The sequence below is a fragment of the Xenopus laevis genome, chromosome 6S (assembly GCF_017654675.1).
Source record: "Xenopus laevis strain J_2021 chromosome 6S, Xenopus_laevis_v10.1, whole genome shotgun sequence".
Taxonomy (NCBI): domain Eukaryota; kingdom Metazoa; phylum Chordata; class Amphibia; order Anura; family Pipidae; genus Xenopus; species Xenopus laevis.
This window is the reverse complement of record NC_054382.1, coordinates 72,429,524-72,449,550: the sequence shown is the minus strand read 5'-3', so window position 1 is coordinate 72,449,550 and position 20,027 is coordinate 72,429,524. Positions and strand designations below refer to the sequence as shown.

Here is a 20,027-nt window from a genome sequence, read left to right as displayed (position 1 = left end):
CTATTATATAGCAAAATATAATTTTGGGTTTTATGTCGCAAATTGTTTTAAACAATCTTTCTTACACCCCCCCCTTAGATTTCTACTGTAAAGACTGAATCAACATTAACGTTATGTTATGTAACACCCTTGTGTCATTTTAGCCATGCAATAAGTCTAAAATAGAGTGTGATCATTTTCACAGTGAGTGACAGCAAGGTCCTGAAATGCTGATCCCTAAAGATCGCTTACCCACCATAATGCAATGTGAGCCCCAGCAGGTCAGCCTAGGTCCCACTTGGTGCCATGCATTGGCCCTAAATGCATTGATATGTTTTATATTAAAATCCATATAGCACACTAATGCTTGGAAAGAACAAAACAACTGCATCCAAGCTATAGGGGGTTATTTGCTAAAGTCCAGTCAGACTTTTTTTTTTTTTTTAAAACTCAAATTTTTCGGGATTTATTAAAGCCCGAAGCTGCAAAAAGTTAGAATCTGAAAATCCACCATCTGAGACCTATCGAGGTTGTAATTAAGTCAATTGGAGAGGTCCCTATCCTATTTGGAAGTTTCTTTGGTAGGTGCTGGATTTAGCCGTGAAAATCTGACTGTTTCGGGCTTTTTGGGCAAAAAGAAACGAAAAATTCGGTCTTTGAGGAAAAAGGCTGAAAAAAATCATACGATTCGGGAAAATCCTCTGAAAACATTGTACAATTCAGTTTTTCATCAATTTTATCGAGTGTCCTATTTTAATAATAAATAAGGTCCAATCCTGGATTCTAGTTTGGTCAGACTTTTCTTATTTAAATATTCAGAAAAAATCGGATTTTAGTAAGTAACCCTCATAGTGTCAGGGACAACGTGTAGTACATTTCTCAGAACAGCTGGGGGCGACAGAAATTCTTGGAAAAGAGATTTATTGAAAAAGAAAGTTGCACTTTTGTGTTTCTTAATTACAGTATATGTTATGAGATGTATCATACATATTAGAGAAAAAATGCACCTACTATTCCATAATGAGCACTATGTCATTTCTGGACTCAAAGGCATCATATAACTGAATAAGATTCACATGGTTCAGTTGGTTCATGACTTGTATTTCATTTTTCACTTCTTCCTGCAAATGAAAAACAATTTTGTAGACCCTGCTATAAACAGTAAATATACAATGAGGTGATTGTAACTCAACCATAACATTAGGGCCAGCAGAGTAACTGGCGTGTGCTGGATCCCCTGCAAAGAAATCTTAAGAGGGGCCCGTGCACTCTCCAATCTCCACCGGCACCTTCTGTAGTCTGTGTCCTCCCTCTTCATAAAGTGGCCGGGGAGTGGAAATGTGTTTTCTGCTATGGAGGAAGCAGACCCTGTGATCCGGGCCCCTTTGTTCCTCGGGCCCTGCGACTGCGAGCTTGTTTCCTCTATAGTTACACACTGATTAGGGCTAATTTGCTTTTCCTTTGGGCGTAAAGTACTAAGGAACGCAATAGGACACTTTGTAGTGCTCATTTAACAAGCATTGCATCCTGCGGAATGCTGTATTTGAACATAGCTCTGGAAACATAGCTCTGGATTGAAAATTTAAACCCCTAAAATAGGGTTCTCAACTTACCTCATACCAGGAACAGCACTGATCAATATAGCTGCATAATTCAGTACTAGGTTAAACCTTTCCCTGCCAACAATGTGTATACTACATTGTCAGAGAAGGGGTTAACAGTGAAACTGTAGATAATCCCTATTTTTAACAAGGTTTAATTTAAAAAAAGGTTACATGTTAGTGCACCTGTTTTTATAATGCTACAGACAGCTGCACTCCACCAGCCAAATTGGCAGGGAGATGTCACAATAGTAGTTCAACAACACCTTGTTTTCTGCAGATGGTTATTACACTTCACATACTCAATTAGTATTTATAACACAGCTTTTAGAATACAGTAGTTAAATATATGCACCACAACATTTGGAAAACAATTTCAGACAACAATAAGGGGGTTATTTACTAAAACTATTTTGGATTCGGCTGAACCCCCGAATCCTTTGCGAAAGATTCGGCCGAATACCAAACTGAATCCAAATCCTAATTTGCCTAATTAGGGGTGTGAAGGGGAAAAATTTTTACTTCCTTGTTTTGTGACAAAAAGTCACACGATTTCCCTCCCCACCCCTAATTTGCATATGCAAATTAGGATTCGGTTCGGCCAGACAGAAGGATTCATCCGAATCCTGCTGAAAAAGGCAGAATCCTTGCTGAATCCCGAACCGAATTCTGGATTCGGTGCATCTCTAATTAAAACAACTTTGACCAAACTCCCATACACAATTTTGCCTTATTTATCAATAAAATAACTTGGTGCGGAACAAGGCTCGATAAAATCATCAAAAAAATCTGAATAGTACAAATTTTTGGGATTTGCCGTCCGAATTATCGTACGAAACCCAGGGAAACCCATATCTTCCAATTGTAAAAGGGATATCTGCCATTGACTTCTACATAACCTTGGCAGGTTTGAGAGTATTTTGGATAATGACTTTTCCACAAAGAAATTTCCACAAAAAAATGGTGTTTTCCCCTTTAAAACCCAGACTAGACAATTTGGGTTTTAGTAAATAACCCCCGTACAGTACATAGTTTTATTACTTTTATTTGTCAACTTTATTTTGCATAGTAATAATATATCCCTTACCTTTTCTTTATGGCTTTTGACTTTAATAATTTTTGCTGCCAGCGACAAACCAGAGGATTTTTCTGCACATCTATGTACCTGACCAAATCGTCCTCTGAAAAGTATGACAAGAAAACATTTGTTCAGAAGATACAGTTAAAGGGGACCCGTCACCCCAAAAAATTATTCAGAATCCTATTTTACCACATTAGTCAAGCAAAATAAACTTTTATTACACTATATACATTATTTGAATCTTGTTTTCTTCAATCTGAGAATTCATAATTATAGCAAGCAGGCAGGCGCCATTTATTGGACACTGTTATTAAGACAAGCCTTGTATCATCTTAGAATCTTGTTTGTGCAATAGAATGGGGGACCCGATGTCCATCCCCATGCCCTGGCTACACAATTAAATAGTGAAGAGAACAGGAGAGTGCAGTGACATCTAGGAAGTGCTGAATGGAAAGTGAAAATAATTGCTTGCCCCGCCTCTATGCCTAAGGCATAGATGAGGGGCAGACAATATTTGATTGACAGCTGATATTTTTAAATGAGCTTACAACAGCTATAAATGCTTCAATAAAAATTGGAATTTGGATTTCATGTTTTAATTTGAAAAGGACTTTTATTATACAGCTTTTTGTGTCTGGGTGACAGGACCACTATAATAGGCTTTCCCAAATTTCAAGCTAAAATCTATATAAGTTGGCAGAGAATGATGCGAGGACTGTTTCCGATTTTCTCTGAAGTATTACCTCTAACTACTGTCAGCTTAAGTTTATACAATGTATATTCATTATAACTAAAAGAATGAGTGAAACAAAATATAGTAGATAAATACCAGTGCTTAAATATAATAAGGCCAGAAGGCTCATGTATGAATGCAAGGCACACAGTGAAGGGTTGTTCGACAGAATTTCAGTGCCATTGTTACATGCATGGGATAACGAATGCTAATTACCTTGTCATTTTATGAATTGGATGCAAGTTGGTAAGGTATGATAGTAAGGTAACAGGGGCTTTTTAATTGTCTGAATACCTACAGAATACCTACACTTACATGACTCTGAACATGGGTGTGAACTTATATGCTCTTGAACTGCATGCAGTTTATAAAGGGAACCCTATATCATACACCTGGTCTATGGCAAGTGTAAAGTATGGGGCTTCCTTGAATCTTGCAAGATGCATTTTGAAGCATCTTTCAAGATCAGATTCAATTTCAAGACTTGAAAAAAATTCATGTGAAATGAGCAGCAATGATGACTTACCCTCCAAGCATTTCTGATGTTTCCACAGTATAAAAGCTATTGATCTGTGCATGTTTAGCGGAGACAATTCGGTGAGTAAAGGGTGCTGGGGGAGGCGGTGACACATCTAAGGAATCAAAAATCAAATGTCTTGATTGCATAAAAGTTGAAAATAATAGCCAATAGCAATATGATACTGCAATATGCAAAATGTGGGCACTTCTGAATTATTGGGTAAGGCTTTTTTTGTAAAATGCTTGCTCCGAGAATAAGCACTCAATATGTAAATTCCAGACATATTGCTGGGTAATAGGATAAAAGATTAAAAAAATGTAACTTGCATATTTTAATGTTAAAAATAGAAAACTGAAATTGCAAAGACCCCATTCCTAAAAGGGACATTTTAGATATGTGGCAGATAGGGTTAATTTAAAGAATATTCAGGGGGTTGGCGGCCCAAACCTGGGTTCCGTTTAATCAATTAGATGCTAGCATATTCGTTACAACTCTTTAAAGATTTGTCTGACACCAAGGGCGTTACAGAATCAGTCTATAAATCTGGTTTATCATCTGCAAGGTCAGATTCCTGAGAGTAGAATAACCGTGTTCCATAAATACACTGTAGACTTTATTTTAAAAGCACTACTTGGATACATCCTACACAGCACTTTACATTCTTACAATATAGAAAACGGTACAGCTGGACGACAGACATTATAATTAATAAATAAATAACTGTAAATGAAACATTATGGCCAGATATAAATGGATGAGAAAACTTATTTATGGTTTATTGCATGAAAACATTTAGTGCCAACATTCAATTTGAGAAATTAACTTTTCTCTTAAATTAGTTCCAGTTTTTCCCATAGACTTCAATAGAGTTTTCATGTGGTAAACGGGGAGATACATTTTTCCCACTGAATTGCATCTGTATTTATGGGACAATCCAGAATTGAATAAGAAGATATGTCTTTCTCATCTAATTGAATGTGGCCATATGTGCCATGTGCTATGAGACACAGTAGGAAGGAAGTTCATGTCCCGTAGAGCTTACAATCTAAGTAGGTGGCTAACCTAGAGGCACAAATAAGAAGGCAATATTGCACAAGGTTTGGGAATTGGCTTTGAAGTGGCAAGACTGGGCCAAATAATGTTCTAATGCTATGTATGTTACTGTATAAAGATATATTTTAATATATTTAAGGTTAAATAACATTTTTAAAAAGTGTGTTTTGCATGTGTTATTAATTAATTAACAGCAGTTAATAGTGCTGCTCCAGCAGACTTCTGCACTGAAATCTGTTTTACAAAAGAACAATATATTTCGTTTTAAAATCTGACATTAAGCTAGGCATATTGTCAGTTTCCCAGGTTCCCCCAGTCATGTGACTTGTGCTCTGATAAACTCCAGTCACTCTTTACTGCTGCACTGCAAGTTTGAGTGATATAACCCCCCCTCTCTTCTCCCCCCAGCAGCCCATCAGCAGAACAAATGGAAGGTAACCAGATAACAGCTCCTTGGTAGATATGAGAATAGAAGTCAATAGTAAAAATACTCCCACTGAGACACCTTCAGTTACAATGAGTAGGTGAAACAATAGCCTGCCTGAAAGCAGTTCCATCCTGAAGGGGCAGATTTACTAAGCTTGAGTGAATAGTTCGAATCCAAAAATATTTGAATTTCAAAGTAATTTTTTTGGTACTTCGACCATCGAATTGGTCAAATTCGATCGAATTCAATCGAATCGAATGATTTGAACGATTCGAAGTAAAAATCGTTCGACCATTCGATAATTGAAGTCTCTTTAAAAAATACTTCGCCAAATAAAAGCTACCGAATTTACTTCGAGGGTCGAATTCGAGGGTAACCTTCGAAATTCGACCCTTGGCTTTTTATGAAATCACACGAGCTGAGATGGCTTCCTACACACCAATATCACAACTAAAAAAAATACACTTGTTGGGTTAGGAAATGAAATTTTACATGGTACAGTGAATTATTAGCAAATTTATAAATAAAAACTACACCATAAAAATCATGACAGAATCCCTTTAGGGTTTGCATACAGGGAAATACAGGATGGCTTAGCATATGTAAGAAAAGATACTAACAAGGGTGCTGCGTATTCACTGACATAGTGAATAGTATAGTATATTACTTAATATGCATGTGCATAAATATTATAAATCCAAGCAGGAGAATAGTATGCCAAAAAATAAAGGTGCAGTACCCAAACAGTTGCAATTAAGGACTCAAAAAGAATAAGCCATTGTCTAAGACAGTGTGCACTTCCAGATTCAGTCCGGATCTTACTCCTTTAATGAAATATGTTGTTTATGATCTAAATTCTGTCTATCAAAGAACATTGAAAGAGAGCGAGACTTGATCCAGGCAGTGAAGCTATTGTGCTGCTTGTGGCACATGGGCAACATTCATGCACGGATTGCAAAGATTCAGTCTATATGCTTTTAGCTTATAAATGTCATTAATCGAATAGAAAACTATTTTATAACTGTGGTTTTTCTAGCAAAAATATGGCATAAAGGGTCAATCCAACATTCAGATCACAAGAGTAAAAAGCATAAATAAAATACATTTGAATAGTTGCTGTTTAGTCCCATATATATTACTATTTTAGAAAAAAAATCTCTTATCAGTATCCCCATTCCATAGCAAATGCGTAATGGGCTAAGGCTTCATCACACAACTCTTTATTACAGTACATTTTAAGTGGTCAGATATTGGACCAGATTTAATTTGAGAGAAAACCTTTTCTCCTAATTAGTAAATTTGTCCCTTCATTTCTTGAAGCCCCAAAGACTCAAATGGCTGGTTGTAGGGGAGTATATATTAGAGCAAACTGCATGTATCAGCCTCTTATGGCAGACACATTATAAAATCAAGGGACCATATATACACTATATTATACACTATATTATATATGTACTGCAAAACCATATCAATAATCATTAATATTTTATAAAAAAAAATCATATTTACACATACTATTGTTAAAAGCAATAAAAACAAGCAATAATCACACAAGTTAATCACAGACTGCAAGTAATGCTGTAGTCAGCTCTAAATGGCAACAAGGCAGATCACCCATTCAGTCCACTATTTTGCAACCACCTATAGGCCCTGCCAAATAGCTTTCTAATAGATGGTATATTATAATTTAAGAACAAGAACTCTTTGTTGTCCCCCAAATGTTGTTACCTGCTGTGATACTTGTGTGATACTTGTGTAAGTGTAATACTTATTTTTAGGCAAATAATTTGACCAGACTGTCAATTGTGAGCAACTGCTCAATGGTTACTCTGACATGTTAGAGTAACGAAGTACTGATCATCTATTGCGATCAAGAAATGACCCAAACCTGGTCATAAAATTCAATTTCTTATGCTTTCACACCGAAATTGCAACTATTAAAGCTCAGCAAGCTGCTTACCAGTATTTATTGTTACATTGGATTCAAACTTGCATTGAAACAGAGTTGTTATATAGTTGTTATATATGTTATATACGTGGTCTTACCAAAAGAAAACTCTGCATCTTCCTCCTCAACAGATTGGTCCTTTTTGTCATTAATTTCACAGTCTGCCTCTGGTTCCTTGTCAGGTATGATGAGATTTATTGTTATCTCTTCCACATCTTCAGTCTTATCAGTCTTTAATTCTGTGCCTTCAGTGTCAACCCAGCTTTTCTTGGTATCATCTTTAAGAACAGTTTCATCAGTTACTTGACTTTCGCTGTTTGAGCTGGGCTCTGTCTCTGACAAATCTACTTCTGGCAGTGCCAAAGTATCATTAGTACTGCTGCTGTGAATAAGACAATTGTTAGTATGTGGGATCAATATCAACTCTTTGTCAAAATAAAAATTTCAATGAATTATTGCTGCTTACACATTTCTCATGTGTGCATTTTGTTAGTAAGCAATTACACTCTCTAAGAGGTGCATAAATAGGCACATAATGTTTATTTTACTTAAGATAATTAACTTATATGCTGATGGACTTCTTCATTCATGCACCCCCAAGAGCACACATATGCACCCAGCAACACTTCTAAATTTAAATAGTATTAAAAGGGGAACTAGGTGAAAATGAACATTTTGTATAAAGTAATCTCACCGAAATAAGATTCTTTCTAAATATAGGATCAGATTTAATTAGATGAGAAAGACTTATCTCCTTATTCGATTCCAGATTGTCCTATAGAGCCAGGTGCAATTTAATGGAAAAATGTCACTGTTTATGGGAAAAACTGAAATTAGAGAAATGTTATTTCTCTTCCAATTGAATATGGTGCATATGTTTTCACCTGATCAATCATAAAATAAAGTTGTCTCATTGATTTGAATTGAAAATGCAGTATTCCATAATGAAATAACTCTTCACTATTCCCACCATGAGAAAAAACTAGAACTAAATAAGGAGAAATGTTTTCTCTCATCAAACTGAATGTTGCCCATATGTTTTCACATGATAACCCAGAAAATAATATTTTCTCATGGAACTGAATCTGGCCACATACTGTATGTTCTACACTCATTTTCCATTATGTTACTTTTCATTATTTTCATGGCTGCTATAACTTCCATGTTAAAAACAGCATATCAAAAACACAAAAACTCCATAAACCTAAAGGGGTTCTGAAAATATTATTAAAATTATAGTATAAGGCTTCCAACATATGCCACTATTCTGTATCAATAAACTCATCAAATTCTCATTTCTCTATTCTCTATTCTCTCACTACAGAATTATTATCAGACTCATTATCATCATCAAACAAGAGCCCTACATCCCTAAATGACTGGCACCAAAATAGGATAAGTCACTCAAATACTTAGCAAGATATTCTCTCTTGAGTACATTAGGTTAATCAGAAGTGCAGACATTTTGATTGAAACATATATGATCGGCCCAGAGGGATCCCTTAAAACCTGACCTCTTGGCATGTCTTAAGCACTTGAACTGATGAATGCAGGACAAGAGTTATTAGTAAGAATTACTAGATGTAATAGCAATACTACCAATGAACATAGTTGAAGACAATTTAAAATTAAATTTGCTGACAGTATTTGCTGATGGCATACCTAACCTCTTAACACATATTCATAAATATGATAGCAAGTAGGCTGTATTAACTGAACCTCACGCAAAGTAACATTTCACACCAATGGTTGCTTATGTTTGGCCTTCTGACAACTTCTATGTTCCCATGAAACGTGCAATTAGTTCTGTGATGTTGTTTTTGACACTTTGTAGGTGAGAGTATTTAGTTCTGCTGCTCTCATGTTTAAAATGTGTACAAACTGACCAAGCATTTAAAACACTGGGGGTAATAATGATAATACAAATAATTTATTATTTAGATTTATTAGATTCATTGGTCAAACTTCTACCAGTAGCATGTGCATATACATAGTCAGGGCCTACATCAGGGGGGCACAGGGGGTACTGTTGTACCGGGCCTGGGCCTAAAGGGTGGGCCCGGCTGTGCTCTACATTTTGACCCCTCTTGACAGCCAATCGTGCTAAACTGCCAGTGCCAAACCGCCAAAGTCCAGAAGAGCTGAAGTACTTAAGTGCTAAAGACCCAAAGCCGAATTTGAAGTCACAAAGCCACAAAAAGGGGTATATTTATCAAAGAGCGAAGTTAGAGATCACCACAGTCCACTAGAGTGAAATTCCGCCACTCTCCATTAATTTCTATGGGATTTTTAAAGGTGTATTTATCAAAGGGTGAACTTTCACCCATTGATAAATACTCCCATAGAAATGAATGGAGAGTGGCGGAATTTCACTCTAACATAACATGCACCAGAGGAAGGACCAGATGGGTCCGAAACATGTAGTGCGATAATAAAACTACACACTTGCAAAGACTCTCCAGACTTTCTTGTTATTTTATGTTACTGAGGTGGAGATGGCTACTCCATTGGTCTGTGGAAGAGTCTGACTTACTAAAGTTACTGGTGGATCACTGAGGAATAATTTCCAGTTTTCGGAATTTCACTCTAGTGGACTGTGGTGATCTCTAACTTCACTTTTGATAAATATGCCCCAAAGACCCGAAGCCATGAAAGGAGCCAAAGCTAAAGACCCAAAGCCACAAGTTCAGTTCAGTATTATTTTAATCCGCTATAGGCCCCTGCCACCAAATGTTTTTTTTTTAAAAAAATACTCTCTGGGGGCCCAATGTTTCTTTTTAACTTGTAAGGTTTAAAAATGTTTTTTTTAAAAAATACTCTCTTGGGCCCCAATGTTTCTTTTTAACTTGTAAGGTTAAAAAATGTTTTTTTAAAAACTTTTATGGGGCGCCAGTGTTTTGTGTTTTTTTTACACTTATAAGGGGGCCCTGACCATCAATGGCTTTTTATAACTTGTGTGTGGGGAGGGGTTTACCGTTTTTAGAGCTGATGTCTGTGTGGCCTTTTTACTGTGGTGTGGGGTGGGCGGGATCTGGGGTGTGGCTTGGGGGCTGGGGTGGGCGGAGTGGGCGGGGTCCAGTGGGCCAAGAAAATTTTGTTGTATGGGGCCTCGTGATTTCTAATGGTGGCTCGAAAAACAGAACTAGAGGGGGCGGGCCCTGGCGCAGGACGCGCAGCCGGGCCCCGCCCCCCTCCGTACACCCGGAACTCTCCGGGGAACATGCGGCGGGCGGACTGCCGGGGGGCCCTGAGGGATGCGGGCCCTGGGTGGCTCTGTATATAGTACCAATCCATTTAAATATTAAGCTGCAGATGTTGTAACCCTGCCATGGTAACACGTACATACTGTATTTCTTTCACAGGTGTAAATGGGATAAATAAGTGGAACTAATTAGCAAAAACAACTAGAAAGGCATTTACTGAAAATGTTTTTTTTGGTCTTACCTTTCTGAAGAGACTGATTCTGCTCTTTCCACTTCCTGAGCTCTAGGATATTGTGAAATATCATGTATAGCGTCTGTGTTATAAGTTGTTTTGCCATAGCCTTTTAATGATTTTGTTTCTTCTTCTGCATCTAAAGCAGACTTGTCCTCTTTCTCTACAATCTCATCTTCAATTTCTTCATCATATTCGGCATCTTCATATTCATTTTTTCCATCAATGCTTTTTTCAGTCTCATCAAATAAAGCAACAGGCTTTGTTTTTCCCTCCAAATCTTGAGCGCCAGGAGAATAATGGCCTGTGCATTCAACACATCTGTTGCACAAGTCTTTTGCTTGTAGTTCAGAATTGGAATATTCATCTGGAGAAGCAGATATGTGTTCCTTTTCTTCAGAGATAATTATAGGTGTTCTTTGGGGCGTTGGTATCCTACTTTGTATGGCTATAGAAATGCAACTCTCCTCTTCTGGGCAGCTTTCTGGAGGACTGCTGTTGACTAGGATAACAGTTGCCTTTTCTAGATTTTCCTGATTGAGTTTTTGGACCTTCTCATCATATGTGTAGGACTTTTTTCTTTGGCCAGTTTGGTCTAAAAGCAATGACAGTACAGCAAGAGTGTAATAGCCAATATGATTGGTAGTAGTTTTATAGCTTACATACCAGTGCTAGTTGTTTCCTCTGTGTCAGTTGCAGTGCCAAAAGCAACAACATATAAAGTTGTATTGTCAAGGTTAAAAATCTGTTTTATAACATATAATAAGCAAAAACTCAAAGTATATAGAGAGAGTAAAGCACACAATACTGTAAAGTTTACTGTAAGTATATTATAAATCACGCAGGCATTCCATGACCGTATAAAAGCGTGAGGCAAAATGCAGAGGGCTTTTACAAAGGTCATGGACTTCTAATATCCTCATATTTTACAACAGGGGGTACTTTATTCAGGAAGTCATGTGACAGAAATTACACCACTGAACACTTTTAAAAGGATATATGACCCACAAGTCGGTGGTGCCTGAGTAACTAAACTTGCCTCATGGCTACAGATCCCCTGAATATATCTAACTGCTGAGAATAGTTGAGTATTCTTCAGCCTGATATTTGAGAAATCTGTTTCATAAGCTTATCGTGAATAACAATCAAATAAAAAGAATAATCCAAGAATTCATGAAACATACTACAGTTTTCCAGTACTTCCTTCATGTACATATTAATGAGGTAAGTAAGGAGACAAATAATGTTTACCTGCCTACTGCTGGCAGGTAAAGAAAGATAGTATTGCTGGAAACATCAAAACAACCTGTTTTTTATGCATAAAAGTAATTTACAGGTAAGGGACCTGGGGCTTTCCAGATAACAGATCTTCCCATAACATAAATCTACAAGAAAATCATCTAAACGTAAAATAAAATTGGCTGGTTTTGCTTCCAATAAGGATTAATTATATCTTTAGTTTGGATCAAGTACAAGGTACTGTTTTATTATTACAGAGAAAAAGTAAATAATTTTTTAAAATATGGATTATTTGAATAAAAGGGAGACATCCCATAATTCAGATCTTTCTGGATAACTTGTTTTCGGATAACAGGCCCCATACCAGTATATATCTATAGCAGTACAGACATAATACTAGTTTTGTTTGAAATGTCAGTGCATTTTCAATGCACAAATATAACAGCAAAATAATACGACAACATCTAACCAACCATACATATATACATTATTTTGACAAGGTCTGTTTTGCTCTGCATGTAATCTGCTTCGCTCCAAATGTCTGTCCTCCACTATCCGCAATGTAAGGATTTACCCCATAACATTTTAGTACAGTTACATGCAGGAATTCCATGTACACAGGAAAGCTGCTTCATTCATAATAAACTATTAAGTTCCTGAAACCTTTACATATACTGAATATATTTGAAAATGATACTGTCCTTGTTTTATATAGTGCAAACAGTTTGTAGTTTAGTTCTGATTTTCCTTTATTCGAAGATTAGACACCATTTATCCTACCTGAATCTGGTGGCTTCTTTTTCTTCAAAGATTTTGTTCCCTTTAAACCCCAATTCTTCTTTTCATGTATTTGATCCTTGTTTACCTGCAAAAAGTTAAGATATATGTCTATGACTTGCTTGGAAAAAATGAATTTTATAAGTACCAAATTATACCAAATGTTGGGATTTTAAGAACTGCTTATAAATTTTTTTTTTTTTACCCATAGTAGCCTCATATTCGCTAAGTTCGGAATTGCACCCACTAAATTGTTTAGGGGGCAGATTTATCAAGGGTCGAATTTCGAAATGGAAAATACTGCAAAATTTGACCATTGAATTGGATTACTTAGACTTTGAATGTCGAAGTTGAATTTTTTTTTATCGAATTTGACCGTTTTCGGTCTATGTCAAATGGTTCGATCGTACGATGAAATCCTTCGATTGAACGATTTTACTTTGACTTCTAAAAACCAAATGTTGGCTATAGGTTCTAGAAGGTCCCCATAGGCTAACATAGCAATTCGGCAGGTTTAAGATGGTGAAGTGTCGAAGGCAAACTTTTTTAAAGAGACAGTACTTTGATTATCGAATGGTTGAATAGTCGAAGTATTTTCACTTCAAATCAAAGTTGAAGACGAATTTAGGCCTACTCAACAGTCGAAGTTCCCAAAAAATAGTTCGAAATTCAAAGTTTTTAACTTTGAAAATTCACTTCGACCCTTAATTAAATCTGCCCCTAGGTGTTACCATGATGGATTGTTTTCCTACAGAATGACGCCTTTATTCTTAGACAGGCACCAAAACACTTGTAACTTTTAAGGAAACATGTTAAAAGTTTTTTGCCTAATAAAAGATACAGTTACATTTTTACTTGAAGTTAAATATGCATGTTCGGTAGCACAGTATACAGGAACTGTTGTACCCTTGCAAAAGCCTAAGATTGCTGTAAATTTTATTTTTTCAGTGCAACTTGACTTATAGCCTTACCAGTCAATAACCTGTTCCTTACTGTGCTCCAAAAAAAAAAGAATTTGAAAAACAAAAAGAATTTAAAGATGAAATAAACCCAATGTTGCTTTGCCTCCGATAAGTATTAATTATATCTTAGTTAGGTTCATGTACAAGGTAGTGTTAAAAAGGAAATATATTTAAAAAAATATTTGTTTAAAACTGACTATATGGGAGATGGAATTCCTGTAATTTGGACTTTTCTGGATAACTGGTTTCTGGAAAATGGATCCCATACTTGGATCTACCTTACAAGGACCAAACATGGAGTCCTGTTTAGATATAAAATATTTTTTTGCGATTAAAACAAAAGACAAAGTAAGTTTAGCACAAACCCTATGCAGTTTTCACATTTTTATGCTTTTAAAAGAATTGTACTGCTTTTCAATGAAAGTGTCACAGGACAAAGCAAGTTGTATTCACTGGAGAGTGCCAATATGTTAAGCACCCCCAGTCCTGTAATATACTATTCTAACATCCTTATCTTCTTTATATACTTTTTATGATGCAGGTATGGGACCTTTTATCTGGAAAATTTAGAATCTGTAATTTTCTTTATAAAGGGGTTTTCCGTAATATGAATAAAAACATTGAAACAAAAAATAGGCATCTCATTAAAAATTATATTGGAATAATTACAAGCTTTTGAGATGATAGATCCCATAGTGCATATGTAAGAAGTTAATCTTTAAATTATCAGTGTGTTTCTGACTATATAGTCCCAGAGCTCCCTGCTAGATATAAAGCCTGAAACTGAGAGAAACAGAGGGCAGAGTTTCAAATCAAATGTAATGAATATGCGGTAATAAACTAACATAGGAAGACAGCTGATCGAATTTGGAGTACAAACTGTTCACACTCTGTTAGTACAGATCAGATTGTCCATCATAAACATGCATAACCTTCCAAACTGTGAATGCCAATGTTATAATTGAAATATCAATGTATATTCTTTTAAAGCCTCCAATTTAGTTAATCCCTTACAGATGGTTCGAGAAGGCAAGGCACTGAGAAATAGAATTCAATTCTCCAATTTAAATTTCCGTTGCATGAAAATGTATTCACAGAGGCACACTTTGGGGCCCATTTACTAACATGAAAACCTCTAAGGCAAAACTTTGCCAAGTAAAAGTTGTCATGGTGCTATAGAAGTCAGTGGGAGCAGCTCAGACCATTTTTAATCCAATTAAAAAAAATTGTGTAATTAAATACATACTCTAAGTCACCAAAAAAGTGATATTAACTAAGTGCAAAGAGCACGAAAAACTGTAATACAAAATGTCACATCTAAAAGCTGGTGAGGTCCTATAGAAGTCAATGGCAAGGCAGGGCCCACTGATTAGGCTCCCTTTAGCCTACAAGTGTAGGTTACAAGTCTTACAATAAGGGGCAGATTTATTAAGGTTTGAATTTCGAGGGTTAATAAACCCTCGAATTCGACCCTCGAAGTAAAATCCTTCAAATTTGAATATCGAATTCGAAGGATTTACCGCAAATACTTTGATCGAACGATCGAATAAAAATCATTCGATCGAACCTATAAAAATCCTTTGATCGATCGCTTAAAATCGTTCGAATCATTACATTCGAACGATTTTAAGCGATTGATTGAAGGATTTTTATTCGACCACAAAAAACTTAGTGCTGGGGAAGGTCCCCATAGACTAACATTGAACCTCGGTAGTATGAAGTCAAAGTATTTTTTAAAGAGACAGTACTTCGACTATCAAATGGTCGAACGATTTTTACTTCGAATCGTTCGAATCATTCGATTCAATCAAATTCAATCGAATTTGACCCATTCGATGGTCGAAGTACCCAAAAAAATACTTTTTCAATTCGAATTATTCCCTCGAGCCTAGTAAATCTGCCCCTAAGAGTTTGGTCAAATTTTTATTATCAAAATAATGGGAAAAAACTCAATAATAAATAAATAACCCCCCTTAATCTTTAAAGGAGACACATATCATAACTAGGCAATAATGAATAATATATGTTGCTGGTTTTAGATAATAATATAATCAATGAAAATGACTGCTTTATTGGAACTCCGTATAGATCTGCTACAGCTCCTGGCTGTGTTTCAAATAAAGGGTGGATGTGTTCTAACAGTCCCAGACCAGAAGCACAGTAGAATGGACATTTCCAAGCACAGCCCTGCAGTCACACAATCAAAGACAGGATTCAGTTCCCTATCTGGTCAGCGTAGCTGCTGATTGGTTCCTATCCTATAGTGCAGTGTGCTGAGTGCCCAGCCTGGGAAAGAAGGCAGCAGGAGGTGGGAGAGATGGGTGGACCTAGTAAGGTTTTTGTAGAAATTTTCAATAAATCAAGCTGCAACCCTACACATTCCTTTTAAGAGTATAATGCACTAGCACATTCCTATGTACACTGCCAGTGCTATATTTGGTAAGTACAATATTGCAACAGTATTACAGTAATGTCTTTCAGTTGGATTGCACTTAAAATAGCAATAGTTGCAAATAAAATAGCAATAGTAGCAAGGTGGCTCACAGTTCAACAAGTGAAAGTCAAAGAGCATCCATAAGGATGAATTTGTAACTAAACACGCTAGTTATTCAAAAGCTTTGTCACTTCCAACCCTTGATCCTTTTTATAGCAAGAGTCTTACTCAAAGCATCTGCCTTTCTGCCAGATCAGATACAAAGTGGGAGTTCAAAGAAAAGGTCACACCAACATGGTACAGTTGTTTTTCTCATGGATGAAATCAACTTTTGTTTTTGTGTAATTATGCTTAGATTTAAAGAAAAGCTAAACACAGCTAAATAGTTTTATAGAGAGCTGTTTGCTGTTCTTGGTGTAGTTGCCATCTTGGACATTGATGTTAAGTATCTCACTATCATTGTGCATTACTAACCCTTTACAACAGCACAGATGGGGGAAACACTAGTTTTTACCTGGTTCAGATTCAAGCCACCAGTTTGTTGCAATGTGCATAAACCACTCTGAAGTCTTGCAGAGAGTGGGGTTAGAAGTGATTTTAATAATAAAAGCAAATAAAAGAAAAGAGAGCTGTAAACATTTAAGTCACATTTTTGTTAACCAAATAATGTGTAAAAGTTTTGTTGACTCTATAATCTGGCCATCTATTAAAATGTAAGAAAGCATGACTAGCTCCCCTTCCAACATAACGCAAGCTGGATCAATAAAAGATGCTTTTTGAGTTAAATGAGTTTAAATTTAATGTCTTGAGATTTATGTGCACATTCAGGGAAGATTGATACAATTTTTGCTGCCTAATATTAATGAATGATTTGGATGAGCATTAGATCACACCACCATTGAGCTGAGAGTCAAGGTTTGAAAGAATCATTAAAAATAGAATGTGGTAAAAAGCAGGGTATAATCCATGGAGAAAGTGAGGGAGCTGGTATGAAATGTAAAAAACAGAAGCATTTGTGTTTGTTTAACAGTTTGTTTATATACCACCTTTTTTTTAAAGACATTTCTGTAAAGTGATTAACATTTAGTAAGCAGGACACTTGATATATGTGGATTACTAGACCCATATTATTAGATATAAATTAGTTAATTAACATAAAACTTTGAAATATAAAATTCAGCTAATTCAACATACATTGGATCATGGGAAATCTCATGTCAAGCACTGTGTGCAGAACCACAGTTAGATGAACTGAAGAACCATGCTGTATTGCATAATGTATTACAAGCCTTCATGAGATCTTGTTACTGAAACTTTATTTTATGGGGCAAATCTAAAGTTACACACCTGTTTCTTTCAGTTAGTTTCTGAAAATAACATTTATCACACACTGTGGTACATGTAAATGCAGAATACAGTAGAACCCCATCCCAAGTGATGACGTCAAAACAGCATTAATTCCAGGAAAACATAAAATCCAGGAAAAAAGACGCCACATACCAGTATGGCACTTCAAAAAATTGCTTCAATTCCGGGAGATGGGAAAATATGGGAAAACATAAAATCCAGTAAAAAAGACGCCACATACCAGTATGGCACTTCAAAAAATTGCGTCAATTCTGGGAGATGGTAAAATATGGGTAAACAAAGTTCATGTTATTTTGTAGCAATATTTTTCTTTTTATTAAATGTATGACCTGAAGTTGCGTTTTGCAGTGTTTTTTCGGTGTTTTGCCACCATTACTGTTGCATACAACTTATGATGAAGTACAAGGTACTGTATTATTATTTGAAATAATTTTAAAATATCAGGATGATTTGTTTAAAATAGACTGTATGGGAGTAGGCCTACTCATAATTCAAAGCTTTCTGGATAACGGGTTTTTAAAAAACATTTTAACAATAAATAAATTGAATCGGATTGTTTTGCCACCAACACACATTCATACAACTTAGTGATGATGAAGTTCAAGGTACTGTTTTATTATAGGAAATCATTTTAAAATATTAGGATTATTTGTTTAAAATGGACTATATAGGATTAGGCCTTCTCATAATTCTATGGGGCAAATTCACTAACCTCCGGGAAATTCGCCAGCGAAGGCTTCGCTCGTATTGCCCCACTTCGCCAGGCAAACATTCGGCAGGACAACGCTAATTCACTAAAATACAAAGTTTCGTCCAGGGCACCAAACAATGGTGAAGTTTTGCTAGCGTTAATTCTGCGAAGCGAAGTTGCGCTAGTGTTGGCTAATTTTCATGCGGCGGGAAGTTAAATTTCAATGGACATATATGTTGCAGCAAATACATTACATTACACAAGCCCAGGAAACCTTAATGAAATAAAATAGAGTTGTTATATTGCCCTACACATGAGCCCAGTGTATAGTTTATGTGCCATATGTAAGGAAATGTAGGGGGGAAGCCGGGTACCCTAAAAAATTTACGATCTTTTGCAGCCTATCACCCTGAAAAACTGAAAAGTCGCCTATGTTTTTTGGGACTTAGAAACATTTTTTTGAGGAAGTCCTATCTACTCTATTGCACTTCACCTGGTCTGAGGTGGCAAAGGCAACTCTGCCGCAAGAGGTAACGTTCAGAAAAATCCACATCTTAGTGAATTTGCGTAGTTACATCCATTCACCAGAGACAAAATCTCCTTCGCTAGCGAATTTACGCCAGCACCCATTAGTAAATCGGCAAAGTCCCTAAATGACGTCATGCTGGTGAATTTTCGCCAGCGTTAGTCACTTCGCCCTTTAGTAAATTTGCCCCTATACCTGTTACACTAGTAACAGTAAATGAAGAGTTCCAGCATGTTTTAATGTCATTATTTCAGGGAAAATGTTTCTTCTGATTGCTGTGAGAATTCCACTTCTTTTACTGTTTATACTAGCAGCTGTTGTAAGTGGAAAGCTTTTGTCTCATGGGTGTTGTTTATTTAAAGCCCCTGCCTAAAACATTGCATTTTGTTAACAGGCTTTGTTTCAATCCTTTCAAATAGCTCAGTGTGACATTATATTCACTGTGAAGGAAAATCAATTTAATTATGATGGCTCTCAAAATATCTTTTTAAGCATATGGAAAGAAAAAAGTTTTGTCCTTTGCCTTTGAACTGAGTTGCAAGACATTTTTCAATCTGAAGACTACATTGACGAGTACCAGTATGTTCTTTCTTGAGGAAAATGCATGCCTGCAAAGATGTCAATTTATAAAGTAGCCTATCATATGCTCTCATCATGTTGTGTAAAGGGAATGTGCAGCTTACACACTAATATCCACGTTCAGCATTCTTTCATCTGTCTTAACACACTTGAATAAAATATAACACCATGCTGAAGGGAAAGTATACAAAAATGATCCAAAAAAATACTATGAAAACAAATATGCGTCAGTTTACTAAGGTGCGATAATAGCCTGTGCTAGAGAAAACGCCAAGCGAGCACTTCTGTCATTGCGAATATTCTGGCGAACATATAAATAAACGTCTATTATAACATTCATGTTATGTAAGTTGACTCACAAGGTTTACTAAAGATTATCGCCAGAATTGTGGCCAAATATAGACAAGATTGTTGCCAATTTTTATCACCACCCTCTAAATAAAAAGACATTATAGGATATTTGAAGGCCATTTATAGTGAGATTTGTGGTGAGATTATTGCTGTCCAGAAACATCATTAAAGTCTAACCTGAAGAATCAGGATAACACTTATTGTCCTAGTCAATCTTGCAAGGGATACAAATAGCAAATTCATTCTGTTGGCTTATTCAAAATGGTACACAAATATTAGAAGAACCGCTAGCTCCTAAGGCAGAGCCATTCAACCTCTTGCTC

General features: G+C 36.1%; 1 protein-coding gene across 2 annotated transcripts in view; it reads right to left on the bottom strand.

Annotated features, from left to right (window-relative positions):
- mylk4.S (myosin light chain kinase family member 4 S homeolog) overlaps window positions 1–20,027 on the bottom strand; it is a 93,571-nt gene that overhangs the window by 14,954 nt on the left and 58,590 nt on the right. Inside the window, exons 3-8 of one of the 2 annotated variants that reach the window (XM_018269460.2) lie at window positions 12,797–12,881; window positions 10,787–11,372; window positions 7,441–7,724; window positions 3,921–4,026; window positions 2,668–2,761; window positions 991–1,100 (exon numbers count right to left, since the gene is read on the bottom strand). In XM_018269460.2, the coding sequence (XP_018124949.2) occupies window positions 991–1,100; window positions 2,668–2,761; window positions 3,921–4,026; window positions 7,441–7,724; window positions 10,787–11,372; window positions 12,797–12,881 (1,265 nt within the window). The remainder of the gene's footprint in view (window positions 1–990; window positions 1,101–2,667; window positions 2,762–3,920; window positions 4,027–7,440; window positions 7,725–10,786; window positions 11,373–12,796; window positions 12,882–20,027) is intronic. The other variant, XM_041567665.1, reaches the window with a different exon arrangement.